Here is a 27,910-nt window from a genome sequence, read left to right as displayed (position 1 = left end):
GAAAGTGGCAGGACTCACCTGCAGCTGTGGTTACCTTTGTTTGGAGTTTAAGTAAAAAATATGGGAGAGACCATGGACAGGAACGAAGATGACACTGTGTCAAAGAGAGAAAATTCAGGGAAGTAGAAATGTTACAGGTTTGGTTTTTTAATTATTACGATTCAGTGATCAAAATATGCTCTGATAACCCATTTCTTCAGTGAATCTATTTGTATCAGGCTGCTCTGGTGTACCTGCTATTCTGAATGTGAAAGAGAAGTACAGACATGAGGTGGAACCATTTCTGATTTTAGTTTTTATTTGTTTTCTTAAGTGCTGGATGGACTCTGTTTCACACCTGCCAAAAGCACAGGTGAAATGCAGGAAGGTGCAGGGCTAAGGATAAGCAGTTCCATAGGTCCCATGCCTAACAGGCTCAGTAGAAATCTGACAATGCGTTTTCCAGCAAAGGTTTTAAAGTGTCTTCTCAAAGTATGCAGTTTCTCAAACTCTAGTACCTTAAACTGCATTCTCAGTATTCCCGAGGTATTTCTAACATGCTAACAGTTGGTTCCATCTACATTTTGGCTCAATTTTCAAGATTGTATTGAGGCAGAAAATCCAATTAGCTGACACTGGAATTTATTCCTTGTAAAGACTTCAGGTTTCACCCCTAAATCAGCAAAACCACCATCATACAGAAAAATCTGACTGTTCAGGTATGCCTAGTGCTGCTCACTTGGGTTCTTATCCTCGTGCTAGTGGAGTATTTAGACATTTTGCCCAAACCCCTGCTGTTGAAGGGCTTAGGAAAGCAAGCCTCAACCCACCCTGTTTAAGCTCTTCCTGTGCTGGGAGGTGTAAGAGGATGGCAGTTACTGTTCCCACAGGAATCTGATGCACAGAAGTTCAATAGCTATAGCAGCCATGACCTAGTCTCCCTCAGAGGTTTCAACTTCATCTCAGTATAAGGATGAGTCATCACAAACTAAGGTCCCTGACAGTCACTGGGAGAGTTCTTCCAGTGAGGGCACTCTGGGGACACTTTTCCTCTGTGGGTGGCATGAATCAGAACGACTCCAGCCGTGGCTCGTGGGATGAACAGCAGAGAAATGAGCAGCACCAGAGCCTCCAGAGGAGGCCCCTTCCTAGCGCTTCCTCCCTTCCTAAGTGCCAGTGACAATGCAAGGAGCGTGGATGCAGTGGAGGCAGTCTCCACAAGCCGAGCAATACCAAACCACCCAGAGCAGGCACAGTCTCTGGCATCCTGTGCAAGCAGCTGCCCTGTGACTAAAGGCATATCACTGCAGTGGCCTGCATTCAGCATCTGCAGCAGGAAAAACATCTGCAGAATAAAAAGCATCTAAAAAGATTTAGAATTATAAATAGGGCCATGTATTTCCCACAAAGCCTTGAGAAGCAGGAGGATGAGTATGGAGAGCACTGTATTCTATTCTGGGTGACTATGTGTTACCTCATCACCTGAAGTCTCACAACCAATTAAAAATTCCAGTGTGCTAAGGCACAACTATTCTGATTCATGAAGATGGTAACATTCCCATCCCCACTGCGCAAGGAACAGATGTAAAAGTTTACTACTAAGACAGAATAGAAGCAGCATTTCTTTATGTGGACAAACATACAAAAAATAAAGAAGAATGGAGGGAAGAGCAGCTGAAATTGTCAGGCTGCTCTGATGCAGGCATGTGTTTTGAGACAACACTGCTGAAGCATCTCATCTATGTGTGTGCAACTGCCGAATTCCCCACAGAAGCTGAGAAGGAAGAAAGCTTAAAAATTGGGGCTTTTGTGGAAGTGGAAAACCACGCTAAAACATGGTAATAACCTGTTCCCTGGCTAAACACAAACCATGCCTGCAGTTCTCAACAGCAGTGGTCAGGCACTCTAGAAAAGCAAGGAGTCGAATGTCTGGGAATTGAGGAATACGAACTGGTTTAATTCAGCCCTCCTTAGAAGGGAGCTCTCCCATTAAACCAATCCACCCTTAGAAGATTGACAGAGTAGGACTCTGAGTAAACAGTCACCAGCTTTCTGTGCTGATCAGAGGGGTGCTGGTGAAGGGAACACCACATACAACACCACTACTGGCTGGGGCACAGATCTCTATTTTGTCTTCTTTTTCTTTTCTTTCTGTAGCACTCATAGACCTTAATATATTCTGTTCATAAAACTTAGGGGGGGTATTTTAAGGGAACTAAAAGCATATTTGTTTTGTCCACAGATGAAACACCGGTGTAGTTGAAGACTGAACCTGGAGTGGAGTGTTAGTCGATTGTAAACTGTAGGAGATGTGTGCATTTTACACAGACTGAATACAGAAGAGCCAAAGGACAAGTCTGCATCATTCCAACTCTGATAAAGTGCATGGCCTTCGGAATTCCTGTCCCCGCTCATGGAGCCATTTATTGGATACTGCAAAGACATAAAGGTATTTGATCACTGTACCTGGTTAGCTTGTGCTTCTATTTAAGCTAAATATACACTATCGTCAGCTTTTCGTTAAGCACGGAATTATCTTAATTTTCCTACATAAACACACACAAAAGTGAAGTTGGTCTAATAAATCCAAGATAGAAAAAAAAACCTTCCCAATAAATCAAAGATGCAAAAAAACTTCCAGGAGCTGCAAAACTACAAAGACTACTGAAGCAGATACAGCATTATATATATTTTAGATATTTATACATATATAACAGAAGATATTACTATATATATCATACATAAAATGTAACATATAGATATATGAAGTAGACATAGCTACAAAGTAGTTCTTTAAAAGAAATTCTTCTATGATTTCATAAAGGCCCTAATTTCTGGCTGCTTTTTATTCTACCCTGAAATGCAGAGCAAAAAGAAAACTAGGACAACCCACCAGTAAAGCCCCAGACCTCCAGGTTGTTTGCTGGCAGCGAGAACAACGTGAGTGGTACTTACCCCATTTGTTTCCAACTAGTACTGGGCAGGCTGCATGCCGTGTGCTGTAATCTCCTTCTCCACTTGGAAAGAGATTGTACCAGAATACAGCTGTTCCCTGGAAATTGCAGTGGAAACCCTCAACATTTTGCTCTGTGTGAGACACACTTTCACACTCACTTAACAATGAGGCAAAGGTACGTATATTTGTATTTCAGACATTCCTTTTAAATGCAAGGCTTTTTTCCTAACATTTGCTTTCCTCAGGAATAAATCTCCTTTGACTCATTCTGTGTCTATATATTATTGGCTGTTATTTGTAATGAAACCCTAAGCCAGTTTCATTCAGCTCTGACTGGTTTTATAATGCAAGATGATTTAGTAAAAATGAGCAGTAGGCCAGCAAAGCCAGACGTTATTAGGAACCCTTCTGAGAGGAAAAATCTTAACATGAACTCGCAACTTCAGGGAGAATTCCCTACAGATGGCGCAAGACTAAACCTGCTTACAGATCGGAGTACTGTCATGTTTTGCAAAGCCTATGCATCAGAAGCAGCTAAGTCTAAAACATAACTATGCATTAACAGGCAGAACAGCAGAGGCCTTTGGTATCACCGGTACTACTCTAGTTGCTCCACTTACAATTAAGTACCTCTGTGCTTCTGTGAACAGGGCTCTAACCTTCTTCACATAAACTCATTGTAAAGCTTCTTTTTAAACGTTTGTACATCTGTTATATTTGAGTAGGTGGAGAGGAGTGGTTACACTGGATAAAACATCCTGCTTACCTTTTTAGGCCACACACTAGCTCCTACTTCAGGAAAGACAGTAGCTCCCCCTGCTGACACATCGCTCATCTGAAAAGGTGGGAAAAGGCACAGATAAATTGCAAGCTGACACATTCTCACAGATTAGTAAATCACAATTAGGTTACTAAAGTTAATTTCTACCTCCCAGTTAGTGAGCAAAGGCTGCATGATTAACGGCCTTGAAAAAGGCTGCAACCTACCCTCTTTGTTCCAATGCAACAGCTAGCCTGAATGTTACACGCTCAAGTGCTTTGGCAATGAGCACGCTACAAACACTGATGCAGATACAAAAATGAATAGACAGTCAAATAGTTTAAAATGATGCTGAACTTTGAAGAGGAAAAGCCTCCTTAAGAACATACAGAAGAACTATTATGTATGGGTAAGAAGATGCCCTGTATGTGTCACCATGAAGATAGTGACTGCCCTCATTTGCAAGTCACTTGAGTAAAAAAACATAAAATCATTCAGTGGTATAGAATATGCAGTGATAGGGGTTTTTTTTGGCACTGACACCTGGCAGAAATATATCACTTACATAAAACAACCAAGTAGCAATTCTGTTGCCTGTTCCCAATTCCTTAAAAGCATCTGGCTCATCTTTCTGTGAACAAAAGCAGATTTAGTAAGCATTTCATTTTGATTCTTGAGAGAAGCCAATGACGCACAGCTGCAGAGCCAGCAGCAGACAAACTCATGCAGAAAAATTAATTCACTCCTTCTATTTGGAAGGAGGGGAGAATACAGTATGTACCTAGTAATTTAAGTAAACTAGTCATTTTAAAATTCTGTAGGACAGGGAGGGCATAAGCCCAAATTGCTAATGATAAAGAACAACTCTGCCGAGTATATAAACCCTCTTCACAGCCACAAACTTATTTACTTACACTCACTTATCCCTTCTCGTCCTTGGCCAAGATGAGCGTGGGCAGCCCTTCAGTTCCACATTCACAGAACTGTGCTGCTGCAGAGCAATGCTGCAGGGGTGGCTCCAGCCACACCCTGAGGGTAGCTGCCAACCCTGCTCCTTTAGAGGTGGCTCTGCCTTTGTGGCACTCACAGCCTTTCCTGCTCCTGCCTTTCTGATCTGTGCCAGGCAGGCTGCTGCTCGCCTAGGCGGCCTTTTGCATTCTGCACTCCTCCCTGGCACACAGAGGCATTTTAGAATGCTGTTAAAAAAATCCACTGAGTGATGCATTAAGCACTGTGCTACCCCAGCCGCAGGGTGTCCGTGGCAGCTGTTCCTGAAGCTTGCAACAGGAGTAAAGTACGTCCCTACCTAAACGCAGGAGAACACATGTGGTGTGGCTGCAACACCACCAACCCCCTGCTGTGCTCAAAGGGAAGTCTCTTCCTCACCCCACTCCAGCATGTGCAGGTTACTGTTGCTCTTTCATTATAGGTGGGATGGAGGGAGGAAGCTGAATGTGCCTCAGCAGAGCTTGTAACTAGCCAAGTTACAAGGTTTTTGGTAATTAAGAGGGTTTTTCACATAACTTGTAAGAACCCAATTTTGGTGGGTTGTGAAACCAACTTTTGTCACACCTCTATTTTTACTTCTAGAACCCACCTTCTGTGACCACTATTTGAATGTGCTAAAATTCCAGGAATCATTACTCCAGAAATTAACCCATGCATTTCCAAACAAAAAATGTTAATCATTTGCAATGCTTTTGAGCATGTGCTTATAGAGCAGAGATTCCGATTAATAGTTGGTGGCTTGGAATCACAGTGTAAGGTTAATCTGAAGGTGTTAAATCACACGCAAGTATGCCCAATAAATAACCAACTGAATTCAGTGGCATTGTTTCCAGCAGTCTGTGTTTTAAGCTGGAATAATTTGGGAATTTAAGTAAAATAAATTAAAAAAAAAAAAAATCAGGATGGTGAGATGAGAAGACCTCAGTAGGCTTCTTCCAGTTTCAGGACTCTGCTAGCAATCAACACGTGAACTACAATAACAGAGCACTTGTATTTTCAAAATCTCTTCAAGAGTAGCTGTGTATCAGCTCTGGGGAAAGAAGTTCTCTCTCAACATTGCAGGCCTATACAGTAAGCAGCAATGAAAGTTTTCCTGTACTGCCAACAAAGCCTTTCTCATAGAGGAGGGCATTATAAGCTCTCACCCAGTTTAGGTCTATATCCTTCAGTGATTTTAAACAACATGCTTTTACATGGCCAGTGCCTTGGTCAGCCAGAATACTTCACACATTTCCTCAGATTTAGAATAAAGCTAATGCCCCTTCCTCTCTTAAGAGCTATCACTCATCTCCTTCCAATATTTTTTTTAATTATAGTTTTGAAGAAAAACCTTGCTGCTTTGTGATATTTGCATGATGTCAAAATGTTTATGGATTCAGCTGGTGGTTTAGAGGGCTTTCTCTGCTACCATAGATCAGAAAAGTTGAAGAGCTACAAAATTTAATATATAAATATATAAATATATTTAATAAAGAATAAAAATTGTGCCACAGCCGAGAGGCTGGCTTCACCAGGTGACTATCTCTCCTCCATCTCTTTACTTGCCCGTGCAAAGTCAAAGTGGGGTTCATACTGTCCTCCCACTCCATAATTTGCCACCTGAAAAAGAGAAACACAGTGCTTGTGAAGAAGAAAGAGATGGAAACAGAAAACAGGACTTACCCTTCCAAAATCAAAATGAGGCTCATACTGGCCTCCTACTCCGTAGTTGGCTACCTACAGTGAAAGGAGAAGCACAAAATCTAGTAAAGCTCTGTTTTATCCAGACAAGAATTTGACCATCATTTACAACCTTCTGACAGATGAAGTTTAAAAAAATCAAGCCACAGGAAATTGCCAACTGCTGTCAGCTAAACTGTCCCGTGTGTAGCAAAATCCTACTGGGTTTATTCACAAATAGCTCTGACTTCACACAGCCAGAACCTGGCTCTGAGGTTTACTGTCTCAGCCCTTCAGTCCACCTTTGCAGTTCTCAGCTGGACACCAGCTCCCAGCAAAGCCACAGCTCAACCTTCCCTTCCCCTCCCCAGGAGTCGCCTCTCCTTGAAAGCTCTTCTGTTCACCCCCAGCTGAACAGGTAAAGATATTCCCCCATTACCGAGTGCCTGCTGCTCTCTGATCTAATGACTTCCAGGGCACAGAACCTGACCATGAAACTCCTGAAGACCTGGACAGCTACAGACTCCGAGGAGCCCCAGGATGTTTGGCTACAAAAGCAGCAGCACATCCAAGACTGGCACCACAAGATGAAGTATAGTCCAGGTAAGCAATCTGAGGTACTTCCCAAAGGTACAAAAATGCTTTTCTTCTATAGAAACTTCACAGGCTCTATTCTCTTCAAAACAGGTCATGATACTGTATAAAGTTTAAATCACTTTTTGATGTCTTTCAATAAAGAGGATCCATTGCCCCTTTTGCTGATCGATTTTTATTTTTAAATCTCTTCTGTGTATATATAACCTCAATCTTCAACCAGATGCTTGGGCATTTTATCAGCAGGAGTCTTGATGGAATAACACAGTAGCACAACAGCTTTCAGGAATCACTTTCTAGGTATTTGTGCTTCCTCAGAATGAGTGAAGCAGCTATTCATTTAAATGGCTCAAGCAAATGAATAAATGTAAATACTTCTAAAATAAAATTTACTCAAGTTACAGTACAGTCAGTCTTTCCCACATTACAGAGACACCAGATAATGTTGGCCTTCTAGGACCAAGGATGGGATGGCAAATCTAAACACCCATTCCTTCCCCCTTTCTGTAAGTATCAGAACAAGCTAAGCTTTTATTATCACCACAGTAGTAGTAGCAGCAGCAGCAATAAAATTCACTTTTACTAGCATAAATAAAAAAGATTTACACATCCACTTCAACAAACATCAGGAGTTTCAGTTATTACTGTTTCCCTCCAGTAATAGAAAGCCATTCACACTAAAGTAAGCACTGCTCTGCAAAGACAACTTTGTTTCTTCCTCCCTGTAAAAAAAAAAACAAAACCACACACATTCCTCCCATGGCCTCAATTCAAACCAGCCATGACATTAGCTGCCTCCGGCCTGAATGACCTTTTGTGGCCACCTCACCTGAGTGAGCATGGAACTGCACACAAAGCCAACCAAAATGAAATGCCAACTGGCATTTGTCACCATGCTCGTCCTAACAGTTTACCTGTAGTTCCTCTGCTGTGGAGACATCAAGTCCTGTTAGGTCCTGTATCCTTGTGTTAATGCGAGATACCACAGGGCTTTCATATCCAGACAACCAAGCACTAAGTAGGAGGGAAGAAACCAATTAATAAAGTATGGTAGTAATTGGCAGTAAACTGGCAGCACAAAAGCAACATTTGGAAGTACCTGGAATTCGAGATTATTTTTTCATAGTTTTCAAGAATTTGGTATGATGATCAGAAATATTTCCAGGGCATTATGAAGGCTTGCATTTAATAAACGTGTTTTCTACAACACTTGTTTAATGAAGCTCTAAATCCAAGTGCCTTAATTTCCATACTGGACTATCAAATGGCTGACAAGAATATTCCAACCAATGAAATCTGCTTGAAGCTGTTTTAGAAAAAAAGTATCAGTTTGCTCTTACCCATTCCAAACGGCTAATTTAGACTGCACACTGGATGCATTCTGAAGCAACACTTGAGAGAGGACTAGGTGAGTTACTTTATTTACAGGCAAGCACCTCATTTCAAATTTGGTATTTAACCCCAATTTTTATTAATATAAATGTGAAAGGTCAGCTCACAGTGCCAAAGACATCTTCAAAACGTCTGCCTCCTACCATATAATGGAACTTTTCAGCTAGAAATACCACATTTAAAATAACTGGCAAACTACTTAGCAGAGAACAGTACGCATACCTAGAGCGGCAGTTCTACACAAAAATCACTGCCATCACCCAGACCCAGTGTGGCATTTGCTATTTTATGTGGTTGCTCATTCTTGAAAGCTGGGACTGGGAAGCAGCTGTGCCAGCCAGAAGCAGCCACATACCCAGAAGAGTGGTGTTGTTTGGCAGAAAAAGGCACAAGCTTAGTATAACCGCAGCTCTGTGCATCCCCGCTGGACCCTTACCAGCCACGAACGCATCCAGTTGCTTACATGTAAACAAACACACAGGCATTTTTCATCTCTTTACAAGTTATTTTATTCTCTTTGAAAATATAACTATTTCATCTACCCACTCATCTGCTCACCTGTTGCTTGGTTTTCCTGCTGCTTTATTCATCCTACTCTAGCCAACACACCTTCATTTTCAACCAGGCCTCTTTTCCTTCTCTTGGCATGCTCACTACCTTTGCGGTCCTCCTCTTTATTCACTTTGGCAGTCTCCTACGAGCCACTAATATGGATAATAATACTGATGATTTGGCCCCATTTTTGCCCTTCTTGCGGGTCAATGGAAACAGCTAATTCTACCTTTTTTCTAGCATCTGACTCGGCTCAGAGGTTCCTGCTACTTTTACAAGACTGTTTGTTAGAAATACCTGCTGGCAAGTACATCATAGTATTTCTACTCAACTTTTACATCTACACTAAAATTAAGGTTGTATTCTTTAATGTAAAATTTGTATTAAAAAAAGCCCCAAACAAACAAAATACTGTGCATGGGAGGAACAGTAGCATGACACGTGACACAAGGCACTGACACAGGTTACAGAATCTCTACAAGCTTTTTTTTTTCCTAATGACAGATGAACTACAGATAAAATGAAATAAGATTTCTCAAGACAGACTTGCACAAACACATATTCATCCATTTCCAAACACTGTTAGTATAAAGGAAGTATTACAATGCAATCTTACTTAAGTTGGTAGGAGAAAGACTGTATGAAGCACACACACACAAACAGCTATGCAGCCGCATGCTATGCAGCCATGTTGAACACTTAAAACTCACAAGCAAGCCTAACATCACTTGATACACAAGAAAAGCCCCACAGCCACCAGCTTCAAAGGGTAGGCTCTTGCTGCTTCTATCCAGTCTACACATAAGGGATTGAAATTAAAAAAAACAAACAAACCCCAAAACAAACCAACAACCCAAAACAAAAAAAAACCACTAAAGTAATACAAAAGCAAGCATTCTTGCCATGTTGGCTGTTCAGAGTTGCAATTAAAGCTTTCAACAGGGAGAATACTACACCCTTTCATGAAGGGGAAGTACTGTATGTATTTTAGAAATAAAAGTAATTGGGCTAGGACACAAAGAAAGTCTATGAAGGGTTAAGGAAATGGGGAACTAATACCATCTTCCAAGTGCCAGTCTGTCTGCTGAGCTAAACTTAGGGGGAGACCTGTAATTCTGAAGTTTCCTATGAAGAGTTACAGTGTGATTTAACCCTGAAAGTGTCATGAAAGCTGCTTTCCACAAGGGCAGAGAACTCAGGAGAGCTTGCAGAACCTTGCACTGATTGTCCAGTATCAGGAGGTTTCTGTGCCTGTGGCGTTTAGGATGTACAACAGGGGGCTTCTCTTACTTGCAGGTTTTGCCTAGTGGCCTTCACAGATTATAACAATCTGTCTGACATTGTCCTTCTTTGTTGCTAGTCTCAGCCATGTCCTCTGCTGACATCAGAGTGTGCGCCTAGTTCAAGACCATTTAGAGCCATTTAGATATTCCTTCATACAAAGGAGTTTTTCTCCTGCTCTTGTCTATAAAAAGAGACTCCCCCACCGGGCAGAATAAGCAGCCTCCTTGAACTGTGCTCAGCAAACTTTTTTCTAATATATGCATAGTTCAAGGTTCAGCATGACGCAGTAAATGCACAGAGCTCTATTCTTCAATATACATTTGTTAAGTTGCTCATCTGAAAGAATAATTTGTATGAGCACCATTTTGTCAGTGTTTTTGACCAGCTGACACCTTTGACTCCACTAAGGGCAGAAAACATCACATGGAGAAGGGACAAGCTTACTTTTGGGAAGTCATAAGCATGGCAGTTTAAGATGTGAGTGACTTGACTTCCAGGAAGATTTGGTATTTCCTTAATAACTACACCACACCAAACCCCAAAATTCCCTGACTACAAAGGCATATTATTTTGGTGTCCCACCTGGCTTTGTAAAAACACACCCATGAACTATGCTAATGTTACAGAAATTGGAAGAGTATCATTCAAATGCTGAATTCACATTGGGGGATTGGCTTTTCTTCTTTCTCACACAGATCTGGTTTTTAACAACTTTTATATTCATTACACAGCTAGCAGTAATTGCATTTACTCCTCCCTCTCACACTCCTGTATCACGTATCTTATTAGAGATTTTTATAGCACAATACTTACATGCAGAAGCAATTTTAGACTAATCAGTATATTAGGAAAAAAAACTAAGTAACTTTCCAGAGCTAAATCACATACAAGGGCTTATACACCCAAAGGCTCATGTTCTCCAACTGTACTAGTCAGACTAGTACCAGATATTATAAAGGCTATGCTCTTACTTTTGCTATACCAGCACGGCAACAGAGTATTTCAATGCAGCTTTTGTACAGTCACTGGTCACACAAAACACTGGCATTTATGTAGAAAACTTTCTGAAAAGTATGTAAAAAGTACTAGTAAGAGACGCAACAGGGACTGATATTTCTGAAGTGGAAACTAACATGTGCTGCAAGTTCCAACTGGCTGCTGGGAGGAGAGAGAAAAAAACGCCAGCAGCTTCTTTAAAAGCAGTGTCAGAGTGGCAGAGTTTATTCTGGTACCGTACACAGCACAGCTTGATGGTGCTCCTAGTACTGCTGGCAAGGTGCCCCCTTTTATACAGACTGCCACGTACTGCACAGTGAACAGTAGTCTTCTCAAAGAGAGGAATGCTGTAATTTAGAAGCGCATTTACTAGGAAAGAATGTTTGAGGGGGGAAGGCAGTCCTCTATTAAAAAAAATAAAGCAAGCATTTTTTGGTTTTCAGGAGCAATGATTCATTTGAAATCCAAACCAGCTCAAACAGCTCTAACAGAAAGAGATTTCTACCAGTGGTTCTGCAGGGGAAGTTTAGTGATCCAGCATTAATAACGTGATCCTTCTAAAGCAGCCTGGCTTGGGGATTTTGAGGGTGGCTTTTACCTGCTACTATAGATTAGAATTACTATAGATTTAGGTGTCAATTTCTCTTGAAAAGTATATATACCTTGAACAATCTGCACAGGGAGGAATGTGACAAGGGGAACCATGAGAAGGGGAAGTCTCCCTCCACTCCCAAAGCTGTTCCTACCCTCAAAAAATTGTCTCCACTAACTTTACAATGTGCTATGCCCCGTTTACTTTTACGTTTCTTTACATTTGTAAGTCCATATCCAACTGCGGCATCAGCAGTACTCTCAAGGCGTAACAATTCCCACTAATGAAAAAATAAAACTATAAAGGCTTTTTGGTTACTTTTTTTACTAAGGATCATCTAAGGGGACAATTACGCATCTCAATTTCATCTAGTGACCTGGTCACCTTTTCTAATTCCTATTACTAGCACAGTAAGTTTGACAGAAATCCATGAGGATTAACAAGTGTCTTCAGTAAATGCCCCAGAGCATCTGTGTGTCACAGCGTACAAATGTACAAAAGACTGAATCAATGCTTTTAAAATATGCAGTCACAAATAACCAAGACAGATAAGACATGGACAGACTTTAAAATTAAAAACAAACCCTAAAAATTAAATGCAACACATGTCAAACAAGAAGATGTACGTTTCTGAAGCCATCCTGGAGGGGGCCTTTGGAGGTAGTTTCAAAGAGCAAACGTTTAAGTGCTCACCAGACAATTTCCAAAGAACTCCCACTACCTTGCACACACTGATGAGTAAAGTGACCTGCAGGCTGCTGAAGGTGCAAGGCTATGTTCAGCATATGAAAAGAAGCATTTTCAACTTGCCACTACTTCTAACAAAAGTGGCTTTAAGGATCAGACTTCAGCTACTATTAGTTTTCTATCCCTGAGTTACAGTCATTCCTAAATTGATCCATTTTTGTGATCCAGTGTTTTGCAGCACTTTTATTTAGCAATGAATTTCTTTAAAAAGATAAGCCCCTTAAGCTACTAGCCATTCAAATTTCAGGGGTTTGGTTCAAAGAAGCTGAAAGAATACTAGCTTTCTTTTTCAAACATTTAAACAAGGAAATTCTCTAAAGTTATCAACTGGCTTTATTTTGCACTATTCCCACAAATCACAGCAGCTCATCAGCGCCTAGTTTTAAGCCAATGCCAAGGTCTAGAGGTAGGGGTGAGCTACCCAGGCAGCCTTTTCCACCGTTTGTTAGTGTAAGCAGAACCTCATGCTGCACTAACATTTTAGTATATTAGTTACACTAGACAAGCCATGCTAAGCAGAAAAGGGCACTCCATCTTCGCTATCACTAAGATTTAGAGCTACTTTCTATTTCAGCAGTCCAGTTGCTTTAGGCTATTCTCTTTCTTCTAGAGAGACTAAGAATAGAAAAGTTATGCAAAAACCCCTATTTGCCCCACATTTAGAGATGAAGCAGGACAGTCCCAGAACAGACTTCCTTGGAGTGAGTATACCTTTGGAAGACGTTCCCCTTACCTCTTAGAGACTCTGTAATGGGCTGTGGTCAGTTTCCCAGTCTCAGGGTCATGAACAGTAGCACGGCTCAGCTACAAAAAGAGAAAGGACAAGGGCTTACCCACCTATTAGGCTGCTTTCTTTGCCAAGCCACAGGTGTTTGAAAGGGTTCCGATTGGTCTGGATGGTATGCAATGCTCTTAAATTAGCAATATTAGAAGGGCAACAGAAGCTGTAGCTGCCGTGTCCAAATCAAAACAAATTGGTTGGAAAAATTTGGTGAGATTGTCCTTTCACTTTTTTCCTCCCTTTGTATTTTTTTCCTTTTTTTTTGTTTGTTTTCAACTAGAGACTTTCTGCAAGTAATTTATGGTGCTGAGTTTCACAGACAATTCCTCTTCACCAGAAGTTTAACTCCTTCCAGAATGTTGGTTTAACACTGATGGAGTATGTGGCCAATCTTTAATCACCACTATTGAAAACTGGGGGAGGGGAGGGGTGGTGTGTGCCAGAAGGGAGATAGGACATGTGGGGGGCAGATGGTTTCTTTTAAAGCAATCCAATTTTGGAAAACGTTGGCTAAAACCAAGACTCGTAGTACTTAACAGCCAAGCTGGAAAGAACCAGGAGCTGAGTGAAAACAAGCTTGCGTTCTGCCAGACTGGTGTCAGGCAGGAAATAAAAGAGCCCAGGCAGGAGCATGGGATTATCTCTGACAATGAAATGCTGCTGTGTGACTAATGAACCACTGTTTTGATTGCCACTCCAGCTGTCATGCACAGTAAGGCCTTGAAGCACCTCTTACATACAGGCACTTTCAGTAATCTGCTAGTTTTTACAAGGAAAGGGAGAAAAATTTTTGGTTGGCGAGAAAAGCAAGGGGAAGGGAATAGTAAAAAAAAATAAAATCAAAACAAAAGCCCAAACAAACTGCATTCTGTTGAAGGCTTTGTAGCATCATGTACTTTTTAATACTGATTGTAGAGACCTGCTGCTTGTACAGATCATCACTGGAGAACACACACTGAGAAGGTGACCAAGAAGAAGAAATCAAAATATGCTCCCAGAACTTCTAGCTGAAGGAAAAGACTGAGAAACTCAGCAGTAACAGCCTGTTACAAATCTGCACGTAATAAAGTGGTGGACCTCAAAGCCAAAGTTGTCTTTTTAGACCACCTCTTTTTTCCCCATAATGAGCAGAATCTACTCACTCATTACAGGCCCAAAACATCTGGCAGAGCTCTCTTACCTTTTGCTAATTCTGTAATGTGCCGTCTCCAAGGCTCCTGTTATGGGGTTTGAAATGGTGGCTCGCCTCAGCTGTGAAGCGAACCATCAGAATAGTTGCATTACAAAGCACATATTGCATCACAGCAATCCGACCATTCAGAAGCCTAAGGGGAAATGTCACGCAAGCTGCCACACAAGCCACTCAGTCACATTTTGCAGTGGGTTTTCTTTTATAAAAGAGGTGGAAATTCATCCCCCAGTGATGGGGAAGGAGGGAAGGTCTCCAGTTTTACTAGAAGAGAGGTGTGTTTTGTTGGTTTATTTTCATTTTTTAAACAGAGCATTAGAGAAGATCAAATTTTCTGGAAGTAATGTTTCCATTTCTGTAGCAAGAAGAACGGTCACCTGAATAAAGTAAACTAGAAGCTTTCGTTTCCTTCATATTGCTGGAAGCAGTACAATATTACGGCATGTGTACAATTGGGCCTTTGTTAGCACTCTGTCTTGCACGTGTAAGACGAGTTCCACAGTTAAACTGAATCCAGGCAACACTCTGATCTTGTATAAGCCAAAGATGAATAAAACCCTACCTTTTTTATTCTTTTCACACCACAAGCAGCACTGAACAACTTTAACACTAACTGCTAACACAAACTAATTGCTTAGTCCATAGACGCATTTACACTGTATTCCAAAGCTACACAGTGCCGGAACTCTTGATTCAAGGCCTTTCTTACCAAGTACTGCATTCACTTGACACCATCCCACCTACATCAACACTCTGATTCGGAACCTTATGCGTGCCTTTTAACTTGGTTCACGTACTATCAGACACTCTCTATCATTCATAAAAAGATTCAGCCACAGAGCCCAAATTTTGGGAGAGACACAAAATGGCATACTAAATCCCAAACAATTCAAAGTACGTTTCTATTGTTAAAATAAATGAACTAAATCAAGGCCTCTCCATGCCTACTAACAAGAAAAGGTACTAGGAACTTTTAATATAGAATCACAGACTGGTTTGGGTTGGAAAGGACCTTTAAAGACCATCTATTTCCAACCACCCTGCCACGGGCAGGGACACCTCCCACTACACCAGGTTGCTCAATCTGCTGCCTTTCCTCTCATCCCATGCAGACATATATAAGAATCAAGTCTCCAGCGAGACTCCCAAAGAACAATAAGGCTTCATCCTGCCAGTTTATGCTGCCGGCATAGCAGAAGGCTGGGCACAGATCAGACAGCACTGTCTTCTGAGAGGCAGCAATGGTAACATCCTTAGCATGGCAAAGAAGATGACCTCTTGGTGTCAAAAAACACAATCCTCTTGCTACACTTTTTACGGAGCTCGGCAAGGCCTTGGCCATAGGAAATAAGTGGAACACTGACTGCATACAGATGCTTCTACATTAATGAACTCCATGTCTTTACTATGAACCAAGTATTTTTCAGGAAAATAATTATCTCAGCAAGTTCAGAAGTTAAACCCACCAAATTCACAGGTTTTCAGTTTCAGTGCTAAGACTTATTTCTACTCCACAAAGAAGCAGTTCGGCCATATTCCACAGAATATGCCAGTAATGCCAGGGCTTTAGCAGCTCTGACAAGAGAGCAGGAAGAGATGTTTCACAGGTAACTGGAGAGAACTGCTTGTACTTCTTGCTTATAGTTCAGAATGTTACCTCAGAATTACAATGCAGTCTTTAGTAAGCTTTAAAATCACCTTCAGGCTACTGAGTACTCAGTGAAGTGACCAAGGACAGCCTCATCTTTGATGTGCTTGTGTATAACCAACAGCTGCTTTACTGCAGACCAAGCCAACAGTTTCTCCTGTACTTATTGCAGTTATTCCCCCAATCTCCATTTGCTCATCTCTCTCTAGCCAAAAGCCATTTAGGCCACAAAAGCCACAAATAAAAAAGCAGGAAAAATGTATTTCTACGAGTTTAACCTTATTTTTAGAAGTCACTGGTAATGGATAGAAAAAATAAATCAACTAACTACATTTTTAACACACATCTTTGAGACACATAGTCACACCAACTGGATACAAAATGCAGCTCCATCAGTTTGCTGTTTGTCTTGGGTGCTCCTGTTTACTCTTAACAGTTGAGCTGCCCAGGTTTATTCTGCATTCAGAAACAGGAACCTCAGGATCCAGTTTCTGAATTAGGATTTGATGGGCTGGCAGTGCAACGAAGCAGCTGAGTACAACTAAGTACTGCCCTCTGGAAGCTCTTTCATCTGCAGGCAACTTCAAAGCCTGGGAGACAGAAGTCAGTTTTATACCAAATAGCAGATACAACCCTTCTTCTCTACACAATAGCGTGACATTCCAGGACCAGAGGAATGGCTGCCCTTCCCTTGACAGCACTCTTCTCCACATCACAACTTTGGCAAATACAGATTTAACAAAAAACAGATGACAGGTATACTTCAAGGCAACCTAGCTGCAGTGTTTGTTTTCTGTTGTAGAAAATTCTTCTCCTTATCTGAAAGGGCACGCACTGAAATCGTGCCTGCTGGAAGAGTCTATCAGTCCTGCATTGCTGTTACCTGGCTGTCTTAATTACTCAATTTCCAACTTCCCCACTGTCTCCTTCAAAAAGTGTGTCACCACAAGCTGCAAGGTAAGAAAAGCAATGTGTGAGCACACTGCACACACATCTGCATTCAAGAGGAGACAGAATCACATACACTCACAAATTACATAGGATATTTGAGATTCCAAAAGACAAAGACATGTAAGGCATTTACCCTTGGCTTTGCTAGTTCCTTCACAGTTTCAATTTCTTCATCGGAGATGATATCAAGGAAGCGAACAATTCGAGGTTTGTCCCACTCATCTTCCTGTTTGACAGGGCCCAGAATGTACCTAGGATTCCTGTTTCCATCATAGTAGCGGCAGAAGAGTCTTTTTTGTCTCTGAGGAGTCTAAAAGCAAGGTGAAACAAGACAATCAGAGAATTTCCACATAACATTAATACCTCTAACATAAAAAGAGACGGAACAACTCACTTTTCCTACCTTAATGTTAAATTAAAGAGATGCTTTAAGTTTGAGAAATTGGTACTTTCAGCACATTAATGTTACTCTGTAATACTGCAATGAGCAGTACTTTATACAGTCCTATTAAAGATATTTCTTTTTGCTAGAACACCACCCTCATTCAGTTCTGTGTGCAGACTTCCAGCATCCTTATTTAATTAATTACAATTCTGTAGTGCATCCAAGTTAGTCAGCAGTGCCTGTGGCACAATTTATTTTTGTCTACCAAACAGAATGAAACAGGGAAGAAATCCAACACACACTAATAATCCTCAGTTACACACACTCAGCCAACTGCTGTAGCAACTTCCATTCTTGACATTGTTTGGTTACAGCTGGTTTCATACATTTGGAAACAGTCTACTCCACTTTACCATTTTGAGACCCTCCCCACGGCACAGCATTTCGTACTTCCTTCTTTCAGGCAGGTAATCCTTTTTCTTAACCTCAGTTTCCTTCTCCATTTGGTCTTCTGAATCTGTACTGGACTTATTTGCCTCCTTTTCTTTTGCCATTATATATTCAAAATATTTCATGTTCCCATTTGCTCTTTGATGTTCGGGATCTATTGACAAAGAAACACAAATATCACTGGCAAGTTTCCAATTTTAAGAAGGATTCAGAAGAGGCTTTTTACAAGAAGAAAAAGAAAGCAGATGCACACTACTGCTTCTCAAACAGAAATCAGGAACATCTACTTTGGTTTGAAAGCTTTCACAGGATAGCTAAAAGACTGAGCTAAGCTGGAAGCAATGCTAGCCTGCAGCATGTACACATCCTTACTTACCTGCAGGAAAACACAAAATGAGCTTTCTAAGCTGATCTCAACTCGTCCAGTTCAGAGACTGCTTACTGTGAGACCTGGATCCTCAGTACACATAGAGGTCCAAGAACTAAGAAAAAGTGTTTGGCCACTCCAGCCATCCTCACCAGCAAGGGACAGACAAGAGACAGCATGACTGGCTTTAAGCCTAAAAGCTTCCCTGATGAGAATTAAGATTTCTGGTGATAAAGCTTATAAGAATAACTAAACTTACAGGATTAGCTTAATTTTATTAATAAATTGTTCTCAGTAGCCTCTGCTGTATTAGGTTTTGTTCTGAACTTCCCACAGCATCCCTTACACAGTCAATTGGAGTACTTGGAAACAAATGCTTTTCATAATTCAAAAACCAGAATCTAAACTCGCTGTACTGCATTCTGTATTTCTTATTTTTCCAAGCTGTTCATCCTCACCTATGCTTAATTTGCATTTAAATAACCTGCAAAGATTTTGGTATCACCAGTTTAGTTTCAAGTTCATTCATTCTGTTCTTACCTGTACCTAAGGGGAAATAAACTCAACATCAGCAAGTAAGATATAGTAAGAGAACCAAATTTCAGGCTCTTATTTTACTGAAAACTACACATCAAGATGTTAATGGTAATGTCAGTAATAATCCATTAAAAAAAAACCCACATACAACTCAGAATACAGGCAAGACCACACTCTTCAGTACAAAACCGTAACTAGCACCTGCTCAAACACAGAGCTGTATTTTGGTGAGCTGCAGACCTTTCACATACCCAGTTCCAGAAGGCGTTTGGTGAGCATCATGGCTTTGCCCAGATCCCCCTGCTGATACACAGCATAACTCAAGTAGTCCAGAATGTAGGCTTTATCTGCAGAAGATACTTCTCCTTCATCCAACTGTTTCAAAGCTTGTTCCATCCAGAGCTCAGTGTGGTAGTAATCAGCTTCAGTGTAGGCAATCTTTCCCAGCTCAAAGCAATCTTCAGCTGTTAAAAAGGATTTGTGCTTCACACCTGTATTCAAAACAGAACACACAGAATTTACACATAATTCCAAACCAGCCTTCAGTCACATTCAGTTATTTCTTATTCTTTACAGCACAGTTTATTTCTGTTCTTCAACATCTCTCTTCTGTGGTGGCTATTTACTAAAGACTCAGAAGTATCTAAAGCCTGTAAATATTTGGCAGAACACAGAAGCGGTTAGATGCAGTTTTCCATTGCCAGAATAGCAGCAACTGGCTAAATGTCTTTACTATTAGTGAAAAATTACATAAGGTAAACCTTCCTTCTTCAGAACACCAAACACTTTGAGCAACAGCAATAGTAAGCCAAATATGAAGCTTCAGAAATCTGTTTTCAAAGACTTTGCATTATCCCTTTCAAAATGTTACTGAAGCTCATCTTGTTAGCAAGAACTTAGTGGGGAAGGAAAAAGAAAACAGTAAATTCCCAGCTGCTTAAGATTTTTGAAGTCAGTCATTTTTAGAAACATTTGGAGAGACCTCTGAAAGATTAAAGCACCAGCAAGCAAATTACAGATTCCTATTTTTGCCACTGTAAATTAAGGTCCAATGAAAAACCAAATTTAATCTTGTAATAAGGACATACGATCTGCTGGTTTTACAGCTAAAATTACATTCATGATTACATCTTAATACATCCTGAGTTTCTAATAGCAGCTCCCACAGCTTCATTCAAACAAGAGCATTCTGCTGAAGACATGCCTTAAGAGATTAAATAGCTGAAGAGACAGCCCATGAAATGCAGTATCCCACAGAGCAACTTTGGGTTTGCTAACTAATTAAACACTTTGTGGTCCATCCTGTGGTGGCCAGTGGTTTCAGTTTCTTAAGCCCGAATGTGCAAACTCTAAAATAACAGACATTGGGGAACCAGGTGTGGTGGTGGTAGAGTGCTCTTAAAGAGATCCTCTTGAATGAGTAACAGGTTGCAGGGCCATAGCTGGTACATGTAGAAGCAATGCAACATCCGCACATAAAAAGAAAACTCTTACAAGGGTGCTTAACACACCATCAAATACAGCTGATAGCTAATATAAAGAAACAGCACACCCCATAATGCAGGAAAGAAGATTAATAAGCCATATTGATAGCAGGTAAGACTCTGATCAAAACTTGTCAAGGTGGCAAAAATTCCCTGGGAAGAAAAACAAATGGAGCACAAATGACTTTATGGGATGTTCCTCTCTGGAGCTCTGAAGAGACTAACCTATTCCGTTTTACACTCCAGAACTTTTAGGTTCTGCAATTACACTTTATTTCATACAGTCTGGACAGTTTATTGCCTCAAAAGAAGCGATAAGCTACAGTCCACCCAAAGCGCTTCATCTTATATTTTTGTGCCCTTTCAAGAAACCAATAAAAAACTGCTTGAATCTGTAGGTCTTTGAGACTGTCATGAACTAAACCCAAAAGCAAAGTTATAAGTCATAACACATAAAGCAAATTCCCCTTAATTTTATCATGCATCTGACCACAATGAGCAGTTGCAAAAAACACAGATGGATTATACAGACTTGACTGTTTGCCAGTTGGCACAGTACTATTTTTAAACATAGGGAACAACAAAAACACAGCATAGAGTTTTCTAACAAGAAAGAAGTGTGTCTTCTCTTGCATATAAACCCAATAAAGATTTACTCATGTAACACCACATAAGCTCATCTGTGTGTGCTCTCTTTTGTTTTTCAGTTTATACACTTCATGCAGTTTAAGCTCAAAGAAACTTCTTTCACTCTGACAGGTCCATCTTACCAATCAGAGGGAAAGGGATAATAAGTGATAGAACAGTCTTGTTAGAACGCATTACACTGTGCAGAAAAACTACCTATCTGCCAGTGCACAGCCACTTAATTTAAGGAAAATCCTCACCCAGACCAAAATTTTACTGCTGTCCTTTTTTTCATAAAAACTATTAACAGTGCATTATGTTACAGTAAATAGAAGATGCAGACTTCAACTAAACAAAAAGAATCAATTTCTAGCACAAGCAAAAAATGAGTATGTGAGTAGACTGAGGAGAATAACAGGACAAAAGAGTCTCAATTCAGAAAGAAGCTTTCATTCTGTGCAGCTTGTTTTATCCATGTGTACTGGCATAAGGAAGCCCACCAGGCAGGGAAGCCAAGTGGATAAAGTTTCCAACAGAACCACCACAGCAACAGCCCCAACACTATGTCAGAGTGAGTCAGGTCTTCCTGGTTTCTCTTTACCAGCACAGCCTGAAGCAACAAGTTCCTCTCTCTTGATGTGTGGCAGAATTAAAACTGACACCTACACCAACCTATGTTCAATGACCCACATGATGCCACTTTTCATAAAGTATTAGCTAGCTCAAGCATTCTCCTATTGTTACATTCACACCACACAGATGGAAAATGGAACAGAATCAAATGATTTATAATCAGGACATTTATTAGAGATTCAGTGTCTTCTGAAAATAACATCCATGAGTCTTACCTGGAAGATTCCCTCTTGAGAGGGTATCTGTATCCAAATTATACGTATCTTGAAGCCGCAAGAGGGCTTTTGCTGCACCAGTCTGATCTTCATCATTTGGGAAAAACTGCCTCTGGATAGTCATGTTGGAGATAAAGCCTGGAAAAGACAAGGAAACACCTGGCCTTCTTTGTCCTGAGAATTCTATGAATTCTACGCATGAAATGACTCCCTGCTCCATAGCCATTAGCCCTGTAGCGCACCAACAAACACTGTGGGAATACCCCTTTGGTTTCACACAGAAACTATTCTTGTCTTAATAGGTATGTTTTTGTGATTTTTTGTGTTTGGGGGTTTTCTGTTGTTAATTTTGGGTTTTTTTTTGTTTTTTGTTTTAAGTTATGTACAACAGAAAAGACCACCCCCACATGGAGAACATTACAGATAATATATTGGATAATATATTGGTAGTTTTCGCAAACATTCCACTCAATCTGCCTTTCAAAAGGCTTTACATTTAGTAACACAGAATTTACAAATAATTTAGAAGAGGAAAAAACAAACAACGCTAAGAATAGCGGTGTAAAGATAAGGCTGGCCAATAAAAAGATGAAAAACAAAACTGCTGATGTCTTGACTGCAAACAGCTTTTGACAAGGCTTTAGGCAACTCAGGAGCCACTATGAACTTAGTTACTTACTTTCCGTGGACTTGGACATTAACACATTCATACAGAAACTTGGGAAACAAACAAGGTTAAAAAGGTTTCTCAAGAGCCATCTTCATGCAACTGTGAAGTCAAGACACATGCTGAAAAGTCAGCATTTTAAAATATTTGTGTGTGTATGTGAAAAGAAAGCAAAAAAACAATGAAAAAACCCAAACAACTTAGGGGCTCTCTGAAGAGCCACCAGGGTGACATATATAGAAAAGACAAGCAGGTTCTATAAAGGAAACTGTTCCCTGGTCATCAGAGTCACATGTTATAAAAGGTTCCTACTCCTCTCTGATGAACACACACACACTGCTACTGCTATTACTTGAAGGGCCCTCCTGCAGAGCTACTGTATTATCCTTTCTTCAGTGGGAGAACTGATGCTATTTTCCCCTTCTGCTTCTGCACAGTCGAGAGGCTGGTGAACTGTTTGCACTGATGAGGGAAACAGAACTCCAGAAAGCCAGATGGGCAGCTGAGGAAGGCAGAACCAGCATCCTGGTACAAAGGCATAACCAGCAGCCAAAAAAGTGGAACAGCAACAGCGAAGGCCACTATGAGAACGTCAGTTTGAACAAACTGACAGCCACTGGCATTTTCAAAAAAGTAACTTTTCTACTCAACAAACTCTTGTCCCAAGATCCTGAAGCACAACAAGCTTCACAGTGTTAACTAAGGACAGTGCCAATATAGAATCATAGAATAGTCAGGGTTGGAAAGGACCTTAAGATCATCAAATTCCAAATCCCCTGCCATGGGCAGGGACACCTCACACTAAACCATGCCACCCAAGGCTTCAACCAACCTGGCCTTGAACACTGCCAGGGATGAAGCATTCACAAATTCCCTGGGCAGCCCATTCCAGGGCCTCACCACCCTTACAGTAAATAATTTCTTCCTTATATCCAATATAATCTAACCTAATAGGATGGTTGTTAAATTTATCTAACATAGAACAACAGCAAACTAAGCAGCATGAGCAAAACCAGATAAAGTGGAGTATGCAACACTCAGCTAGCTGTAAAAACCATCCCCAAAATAATGACTGGCCAAATTTATGATTTTTGCCACACTCTAGTACTACTTTTTAACTATTCAGACCTGATAGCACAATTTGTTAGTTTATGGAAAGCAGTTCCTGCTTTAAAAAAAATGCTATATTCTTGCACTTGCATGCATCCTTTCTTTTACTACACCATGCTTTCCCAGTATTTTCCTCTTTCCTGACAGTTTTCTTAAAACCTACCCCGTTCAGAAGATAGACTTAGGATGCACTGGTGCAGATTTTTGGCTGGCAAGTGCAGAGCCTTTCTGGGTGGCATATTCAGTCCCTCACAGAAGCAACAGCAAAGTTGAATGTGCTGAATCCTTGGATAAGGTAATTGGAGATTAACCCTTGGTCTTTTTTGAAAGCCACACTTTATCAGTTCTTAATAAAACCTACACCTGGTATTAGTTGTAGAGAAAGATTCTCACAGGTCATATGTAATCATCCCAGCTTCCTTGCTGTTAAATGTCTTTCACAATCAACTTTTTATATCCTACTGCCTACTGAAGAGCTTCTATTCTTGATGAAGCAGAAATGTTTACTACACTAATTCAGATCAGTTCCACAAATGCTTAGTCTCTGCCAGCATTCAAGTTTTGAATCATCAGACAACTGTGGGCATATTAGCAGCAACAGCCCTTGATCACACACAAAGACAACCCCATGTCTTGCACTAGAAGAGTTTGTTGCCTTTTTTTCTCTTCAAAGGGGTTATCGTACTTAGAGATGAAATTTCCTAAAATACTTCTTTGCAAGAAGTGGAAGAATATATGAAACAAGCCCTGATCCTTTGCAAAATTTAAAGCACCCAAGGGGATTACTCAGTTGAAACGTCGCAGTCCTAAATTCTTGCAAAGGTCAAATTATAGCACACTGACAGCAAAATGCAGGTCTTCTAAGATCATTTTTTTAGGAAGACACCTCAAAAGAAGACTTAAAAATCTAATTCAAACCATTACATGTGAAAGACATAGTCAAGTAAAAGCAATTATAATGTAATCCTTGTTCTTGCCACAGGCACACTTACCATCTGACATATCCTTCAGAACCAGACTCTCAAGCTCACCCCATTCTGTGTTAAGCCGTTTCATCAACTTGAATGCGTTTACAGGATGTCCCAAAAATCCCTCTGGGTCTTTCGTGGCAGTATCTGTCAACTGATCCAATTTCTCTGCCCATCTATAGTGAAAATATGCATTCATTAAAGTCTCTCGCAAAAGTCTGTCAACTTGAACTGATTTCAAGCTACTCAACTGTCTTCACTAATAAAACCCCCAATATAAATTGCAAACTTTTACATTATCTATATATAAAGCTTTCCTAGAAGGAACAAAAGGGGCAATTTTTTTTATTTTTTTTTAAGTCTTCTTCCCCAGCTGCAGCCTAGATCTTATGTTGCTCTTGCAGTCTTTGTGGGAACACGGCTGAATGAACTCCTTCTTACAAACACCCAATGCAGTATGCCAGCAGTTCCATTATGAGTTTTCATGCAGGACTAATCAAAACCAAGCTTTATCTGCATGTTTGATCTTTTATTTTTAAATGCCTACCTCAAATTATTTTACCTTTAGACACACACCCTTAAATCCATGATAAGCCCCTTACCTCCTACCACAAAACTGCCTTGCATACAGTAGCTTATACTAACAAACGTATAGTTCTCACATCCCCAATTGAGGAGCCCAGGTCAAATATCTGGTGCTACAGTTCTGACTCCACCAAGCTCTCTTAACACAATTAGCGACATAACCCATTCACAACTCCAGCACCCTGAAACAAGCACACTTTTCAACAACTACTGTTGCTCATCTATCATTTTAATGGAAACTTCCAGAAAGTCTGATCCAGCCTCAAGTCAGGAAGCACATCAGCCATGCTATAAGCACCAGCACTATGCTATTACAAGTCCACAAAACAAGCAAACTTCCCCTAACCTAAATAATGCAGACTTAGAACATGAAGACAGGTAACAACACCCTAAACCCAGGACCAATTAAAGTTAAAAAAGCCACACTCCAAAGAAAATACCAAACTTCAACACCAATATAAAACAAAATCTGTAGCCTGAAGGGAACACTGCAGACAAGCCAGCATTCGGCTTGTTCCAGAATGTGATATGCCTGAATTCAGTTTGCCTGCTTTACCTGAGACAGGTAAATGCTTACAGCTGTTAAAGGTGCCACTGTCTGCATTCACTCTTCCCACCCTGTCTTTAGTTGTTTTCCTACACTCTGCCCGCCCCCATGTGTGTTCTTGCCAGCAGCAAGATGTGTAAAGGGGCTCCCTCCAAAATGGAGGGCTCAAAGTGCTCCCATGGACCCACTTCAGCTACTAGCAAGCCAAAGACTGAAGAAACCAATGTCAAAAAAAATGTGCATTCACATTGCATGTGGTTAAATCCACTGTGTATTTCTTACTGCATGACTATCAAACCTAATGAGCAGCTGAAAATCACTGCAACCATGAGACACAACCACAAGGCCAGGATTTCTTTCATGTAGTTTGTTTCATGGAAGTCTCCACAAGCCACCCACAAGGTGTGAGCCATCCTCTGTATTTCAGTTAATTACCAACTTCCACTCAGTTGATGTCAACACAACCTACCAATATGCTTCAGCCAAAGTACAGAGCTCAACAAATGATGCTAGCATTTTTTTTCCAGGTGGTTCTGTGACAGTTATTTTACTTTTTCTGTCCTGACAGTAAGCACTTCTAACATAGTAAAAACATATCTGCAATGCTTATATGATAAGCTGTATCTACACACTTTTGGATATCCAATTGGCATGTTGCTATCTTAATCTATAGCTGCAAAGAATATACTTAAAACATTCCAAACCTGTAGAGCAATTCCAACTCTGTATCTTAAGTGATAAAAATAAATACAGCCTGACAGAAGTATCTTTCTTCCTGAATAGTAGAATGTAATACACAAATCCTAAAATAAAATCCATGCATCTATCTAAAACTATTTAAACATTCTCAAGCACAGATTCATATACAGTTTTTAAAGCTGAGAAACCATCGTCAGACAAGCAGGAATCCTAAACTGAAGGTATCATACAAAAGGCAGATCTCATCATTAGAAAGCTGCATAAAACAAACCAATGGCTCAGAGATAAAAACTTAGGACAAAACCCCAACAAAACATACTAGTTTAAACTTTGCCTCAAGAAAATTCCACAAATGTAATCAGCCTTAGGAAGCACTTTTTACATAAGGGTAGACTCAAATTATTAACTACTAGCATTATGAAACAAGCCACTTACTTTTTGATCTGTTCCAGCTTGCTTTCTTCTGCCTTGATATAGTCTTTCAGTGACACCACCAGATCTTTTTCTGTATTAATTAAGTCTGTCATATGACCTAGAAAACAAATCAGTTTGGTTAGACAAGGAGAAACAATAAACCTGGGAATTAGAGGTATTCTTCCTCTCTTCTACTTTCTCCCTTCAACTCTTTCTTTCCCATAGTCCTTCTGTATTTGCTTAAATAATCCTGAAGGAGTATCTGAGTAAGTCTTCTTGCCTTTTATTTTTTTTTTCTGAAGGAGAAAAATCTCACGTTGAACCAAACTCATTGCCATGGAAATTAATGCAATATCACATATTTATTATTAGAACTAATTTAGGATTCATTTGGAAAAGGAAGTAAGTTGCAACAAAATCTTTCAGCCAAGCATACATAATGTAGAGCAAATACAGACAAAGCTACAGAAATATACAAAACCATCATGTTTGATATACAGTACTAATCCAGTGTTTTATTTTTAAGATTACTTGCATGACTTCAACAGGTCCCATAACAGACTCTGCTATTAATTAATAATTGTTTCATTTCCTGCAAGCAGGCAGCTAAACTGGTTCATCATGAAGTGATACAGCCCACAGCTTCAGCTGTGTCACAGGCCATCGGAACCCAAGAGAGACTATGCTGACATACTGCCATCATTATGCACCCTTAACAGCTATTTTGCTTACTTATATATATGTGCAACTATCCACACTAAAAATTTTGCTTATAATCAAATACCTATGAGAATACATAATGAATACAAGGACAAGCCTGGTCATTAGACTAACTGGACTGACTTAACTCAAAACATGTTTCTCTCAAAAGACAGAAGTCTGTAAGGTTGTGAGAAATAGTAAGGAGACTTAGGTCTGTACCAGTTAAAGCCTTGGATGCCATTAACACATCACTGCAATATCAGTTTTGAGAGGAGTCAAAAAATGCTTTGGCAATGCAACATATACTCCAAAGCATGTCTCACCAATGGAAGTGAAGAAGTCCGTATGGGCATAAGAGAAAGGCAGCAGAAGTCCAAGGGCTACGGTATACCACATCCTGTTGAATGCCATAGCTGTTACCTCACCACGTAC

General features: G+C 40.3%; 1 protein-coding gene and 1 long non-coding RNA gene across 5 annotated transcripts; one reads left to right on the top strand and one right to left on the bottom strand.

The window, feature by feature from the left end:
• Positions 1-123: 123 nt before the first annotated feature.
• P4HA1 (prolyl 4-hydroxylase subunit alpha 1) lies at positions 124-27,910 on the bottom strand. 4 transcript variants are annotated; one of them, XM_061447128.1, is made up of 14 exons: positions 27,802-27,910; positions 26,798-26,894; positions 24,556-24,707; positions 21,787-21,924; positions 19,079-19,318; positions 17,887-18,077; positions 17,222-17,398; positions 14,481-14,551; positions 7,871-7,970; positions 6,366-6,419; positions 4,261-4,326; positions 3,702-3,770; positions 2,935-3,031; positions 124-2,412 (listed from the first exon to the last, which is right to left on the bottom strand). In XM_061447128.1, the coding sequence occupies exons 1-14, from the start codon at positions 27,887-27,889 to the stop codon at positions 2,342-2,344; spliced, it is 1,611 nt and encodes a 536-aa protein (XP_061303112.1). In that variant the 5' UTR covers positions 27,890-27,910; the 3' UTR covers positions 124-2,341. The 4 variants fall into 4 exon arrangements, with proteins under 4 accessions (XP_061303112.1, XP_061303131.1, XP_061303104.1 ...); XM_061447147.1 differs by lacking the exon at positions 6,366-6,419 and adding an exon at positions 6,245-6,302 and having other exon boundaries at positions 4,261-4,322; XM_061447120.1 differs by lacking the exon at positions 14,481-14,551 and adding an exon at positions 13,253-13,323.
• On the top strand, positions 7,173-14,383 carry LOC133266073 (uncharacterized). The gene is made up of 3 exons (XR_009742247.1): positions 7,173-7,462; positions 13,130-13,220; positions 14,235-14,383. It is a non-coding gene; the product is annotated as an uncharacterized LOC133266073 (long non-coding RNA).

This window comes from Pezoporus flaviventris, unplaced genomic scaffold, assembly GCF_033815535.1.
Source record: "Pezoporus flaviventris isolate CSIRO_AGI_PZ_B2104156 unplaced genomic scaffold, CSIRO_AGI_Pfla_v1 ptg000001l, whole genome shotgun sequence".
Lineage (NCBI taxonomy): Eukaryota > Metazoa > Chordata > Aves > Psittaciformes > Psittacidae > Pezoporus > Pezoporus flaviventris.
This window is presented reverse-complemented; position numbering and strand designations above follow the sequence as displayed.

What these genes read in the sequence shown, in the direction of transcription:
- P4HA1 (XM_061447128.1), bottom strand. Translation starts at nt 27,889, where the DNA reads ATGGCATTCAACAGGATGTGGTATACCGTAGCCCTTGGACTTCTGCTG. An exon ending in CTCAAGAGGGAATCTTCCAG is followed by an intron (nt 19,319 to 21,786) that starts GTAAGACTCATG and finishes TTTTGAATACAG; the next exon opens with GTGTGAAGCACAAATCCTTT. An exon ending in GTGGGGAGGGTCTCAAAATG is followed by an intron (nt 17,399 to 17,886) that starts GTAAAGTGGAGT and finishes CCTTGCTTTTAG; the next exon opens with ACTCCTCAGAGACAAAAAAG.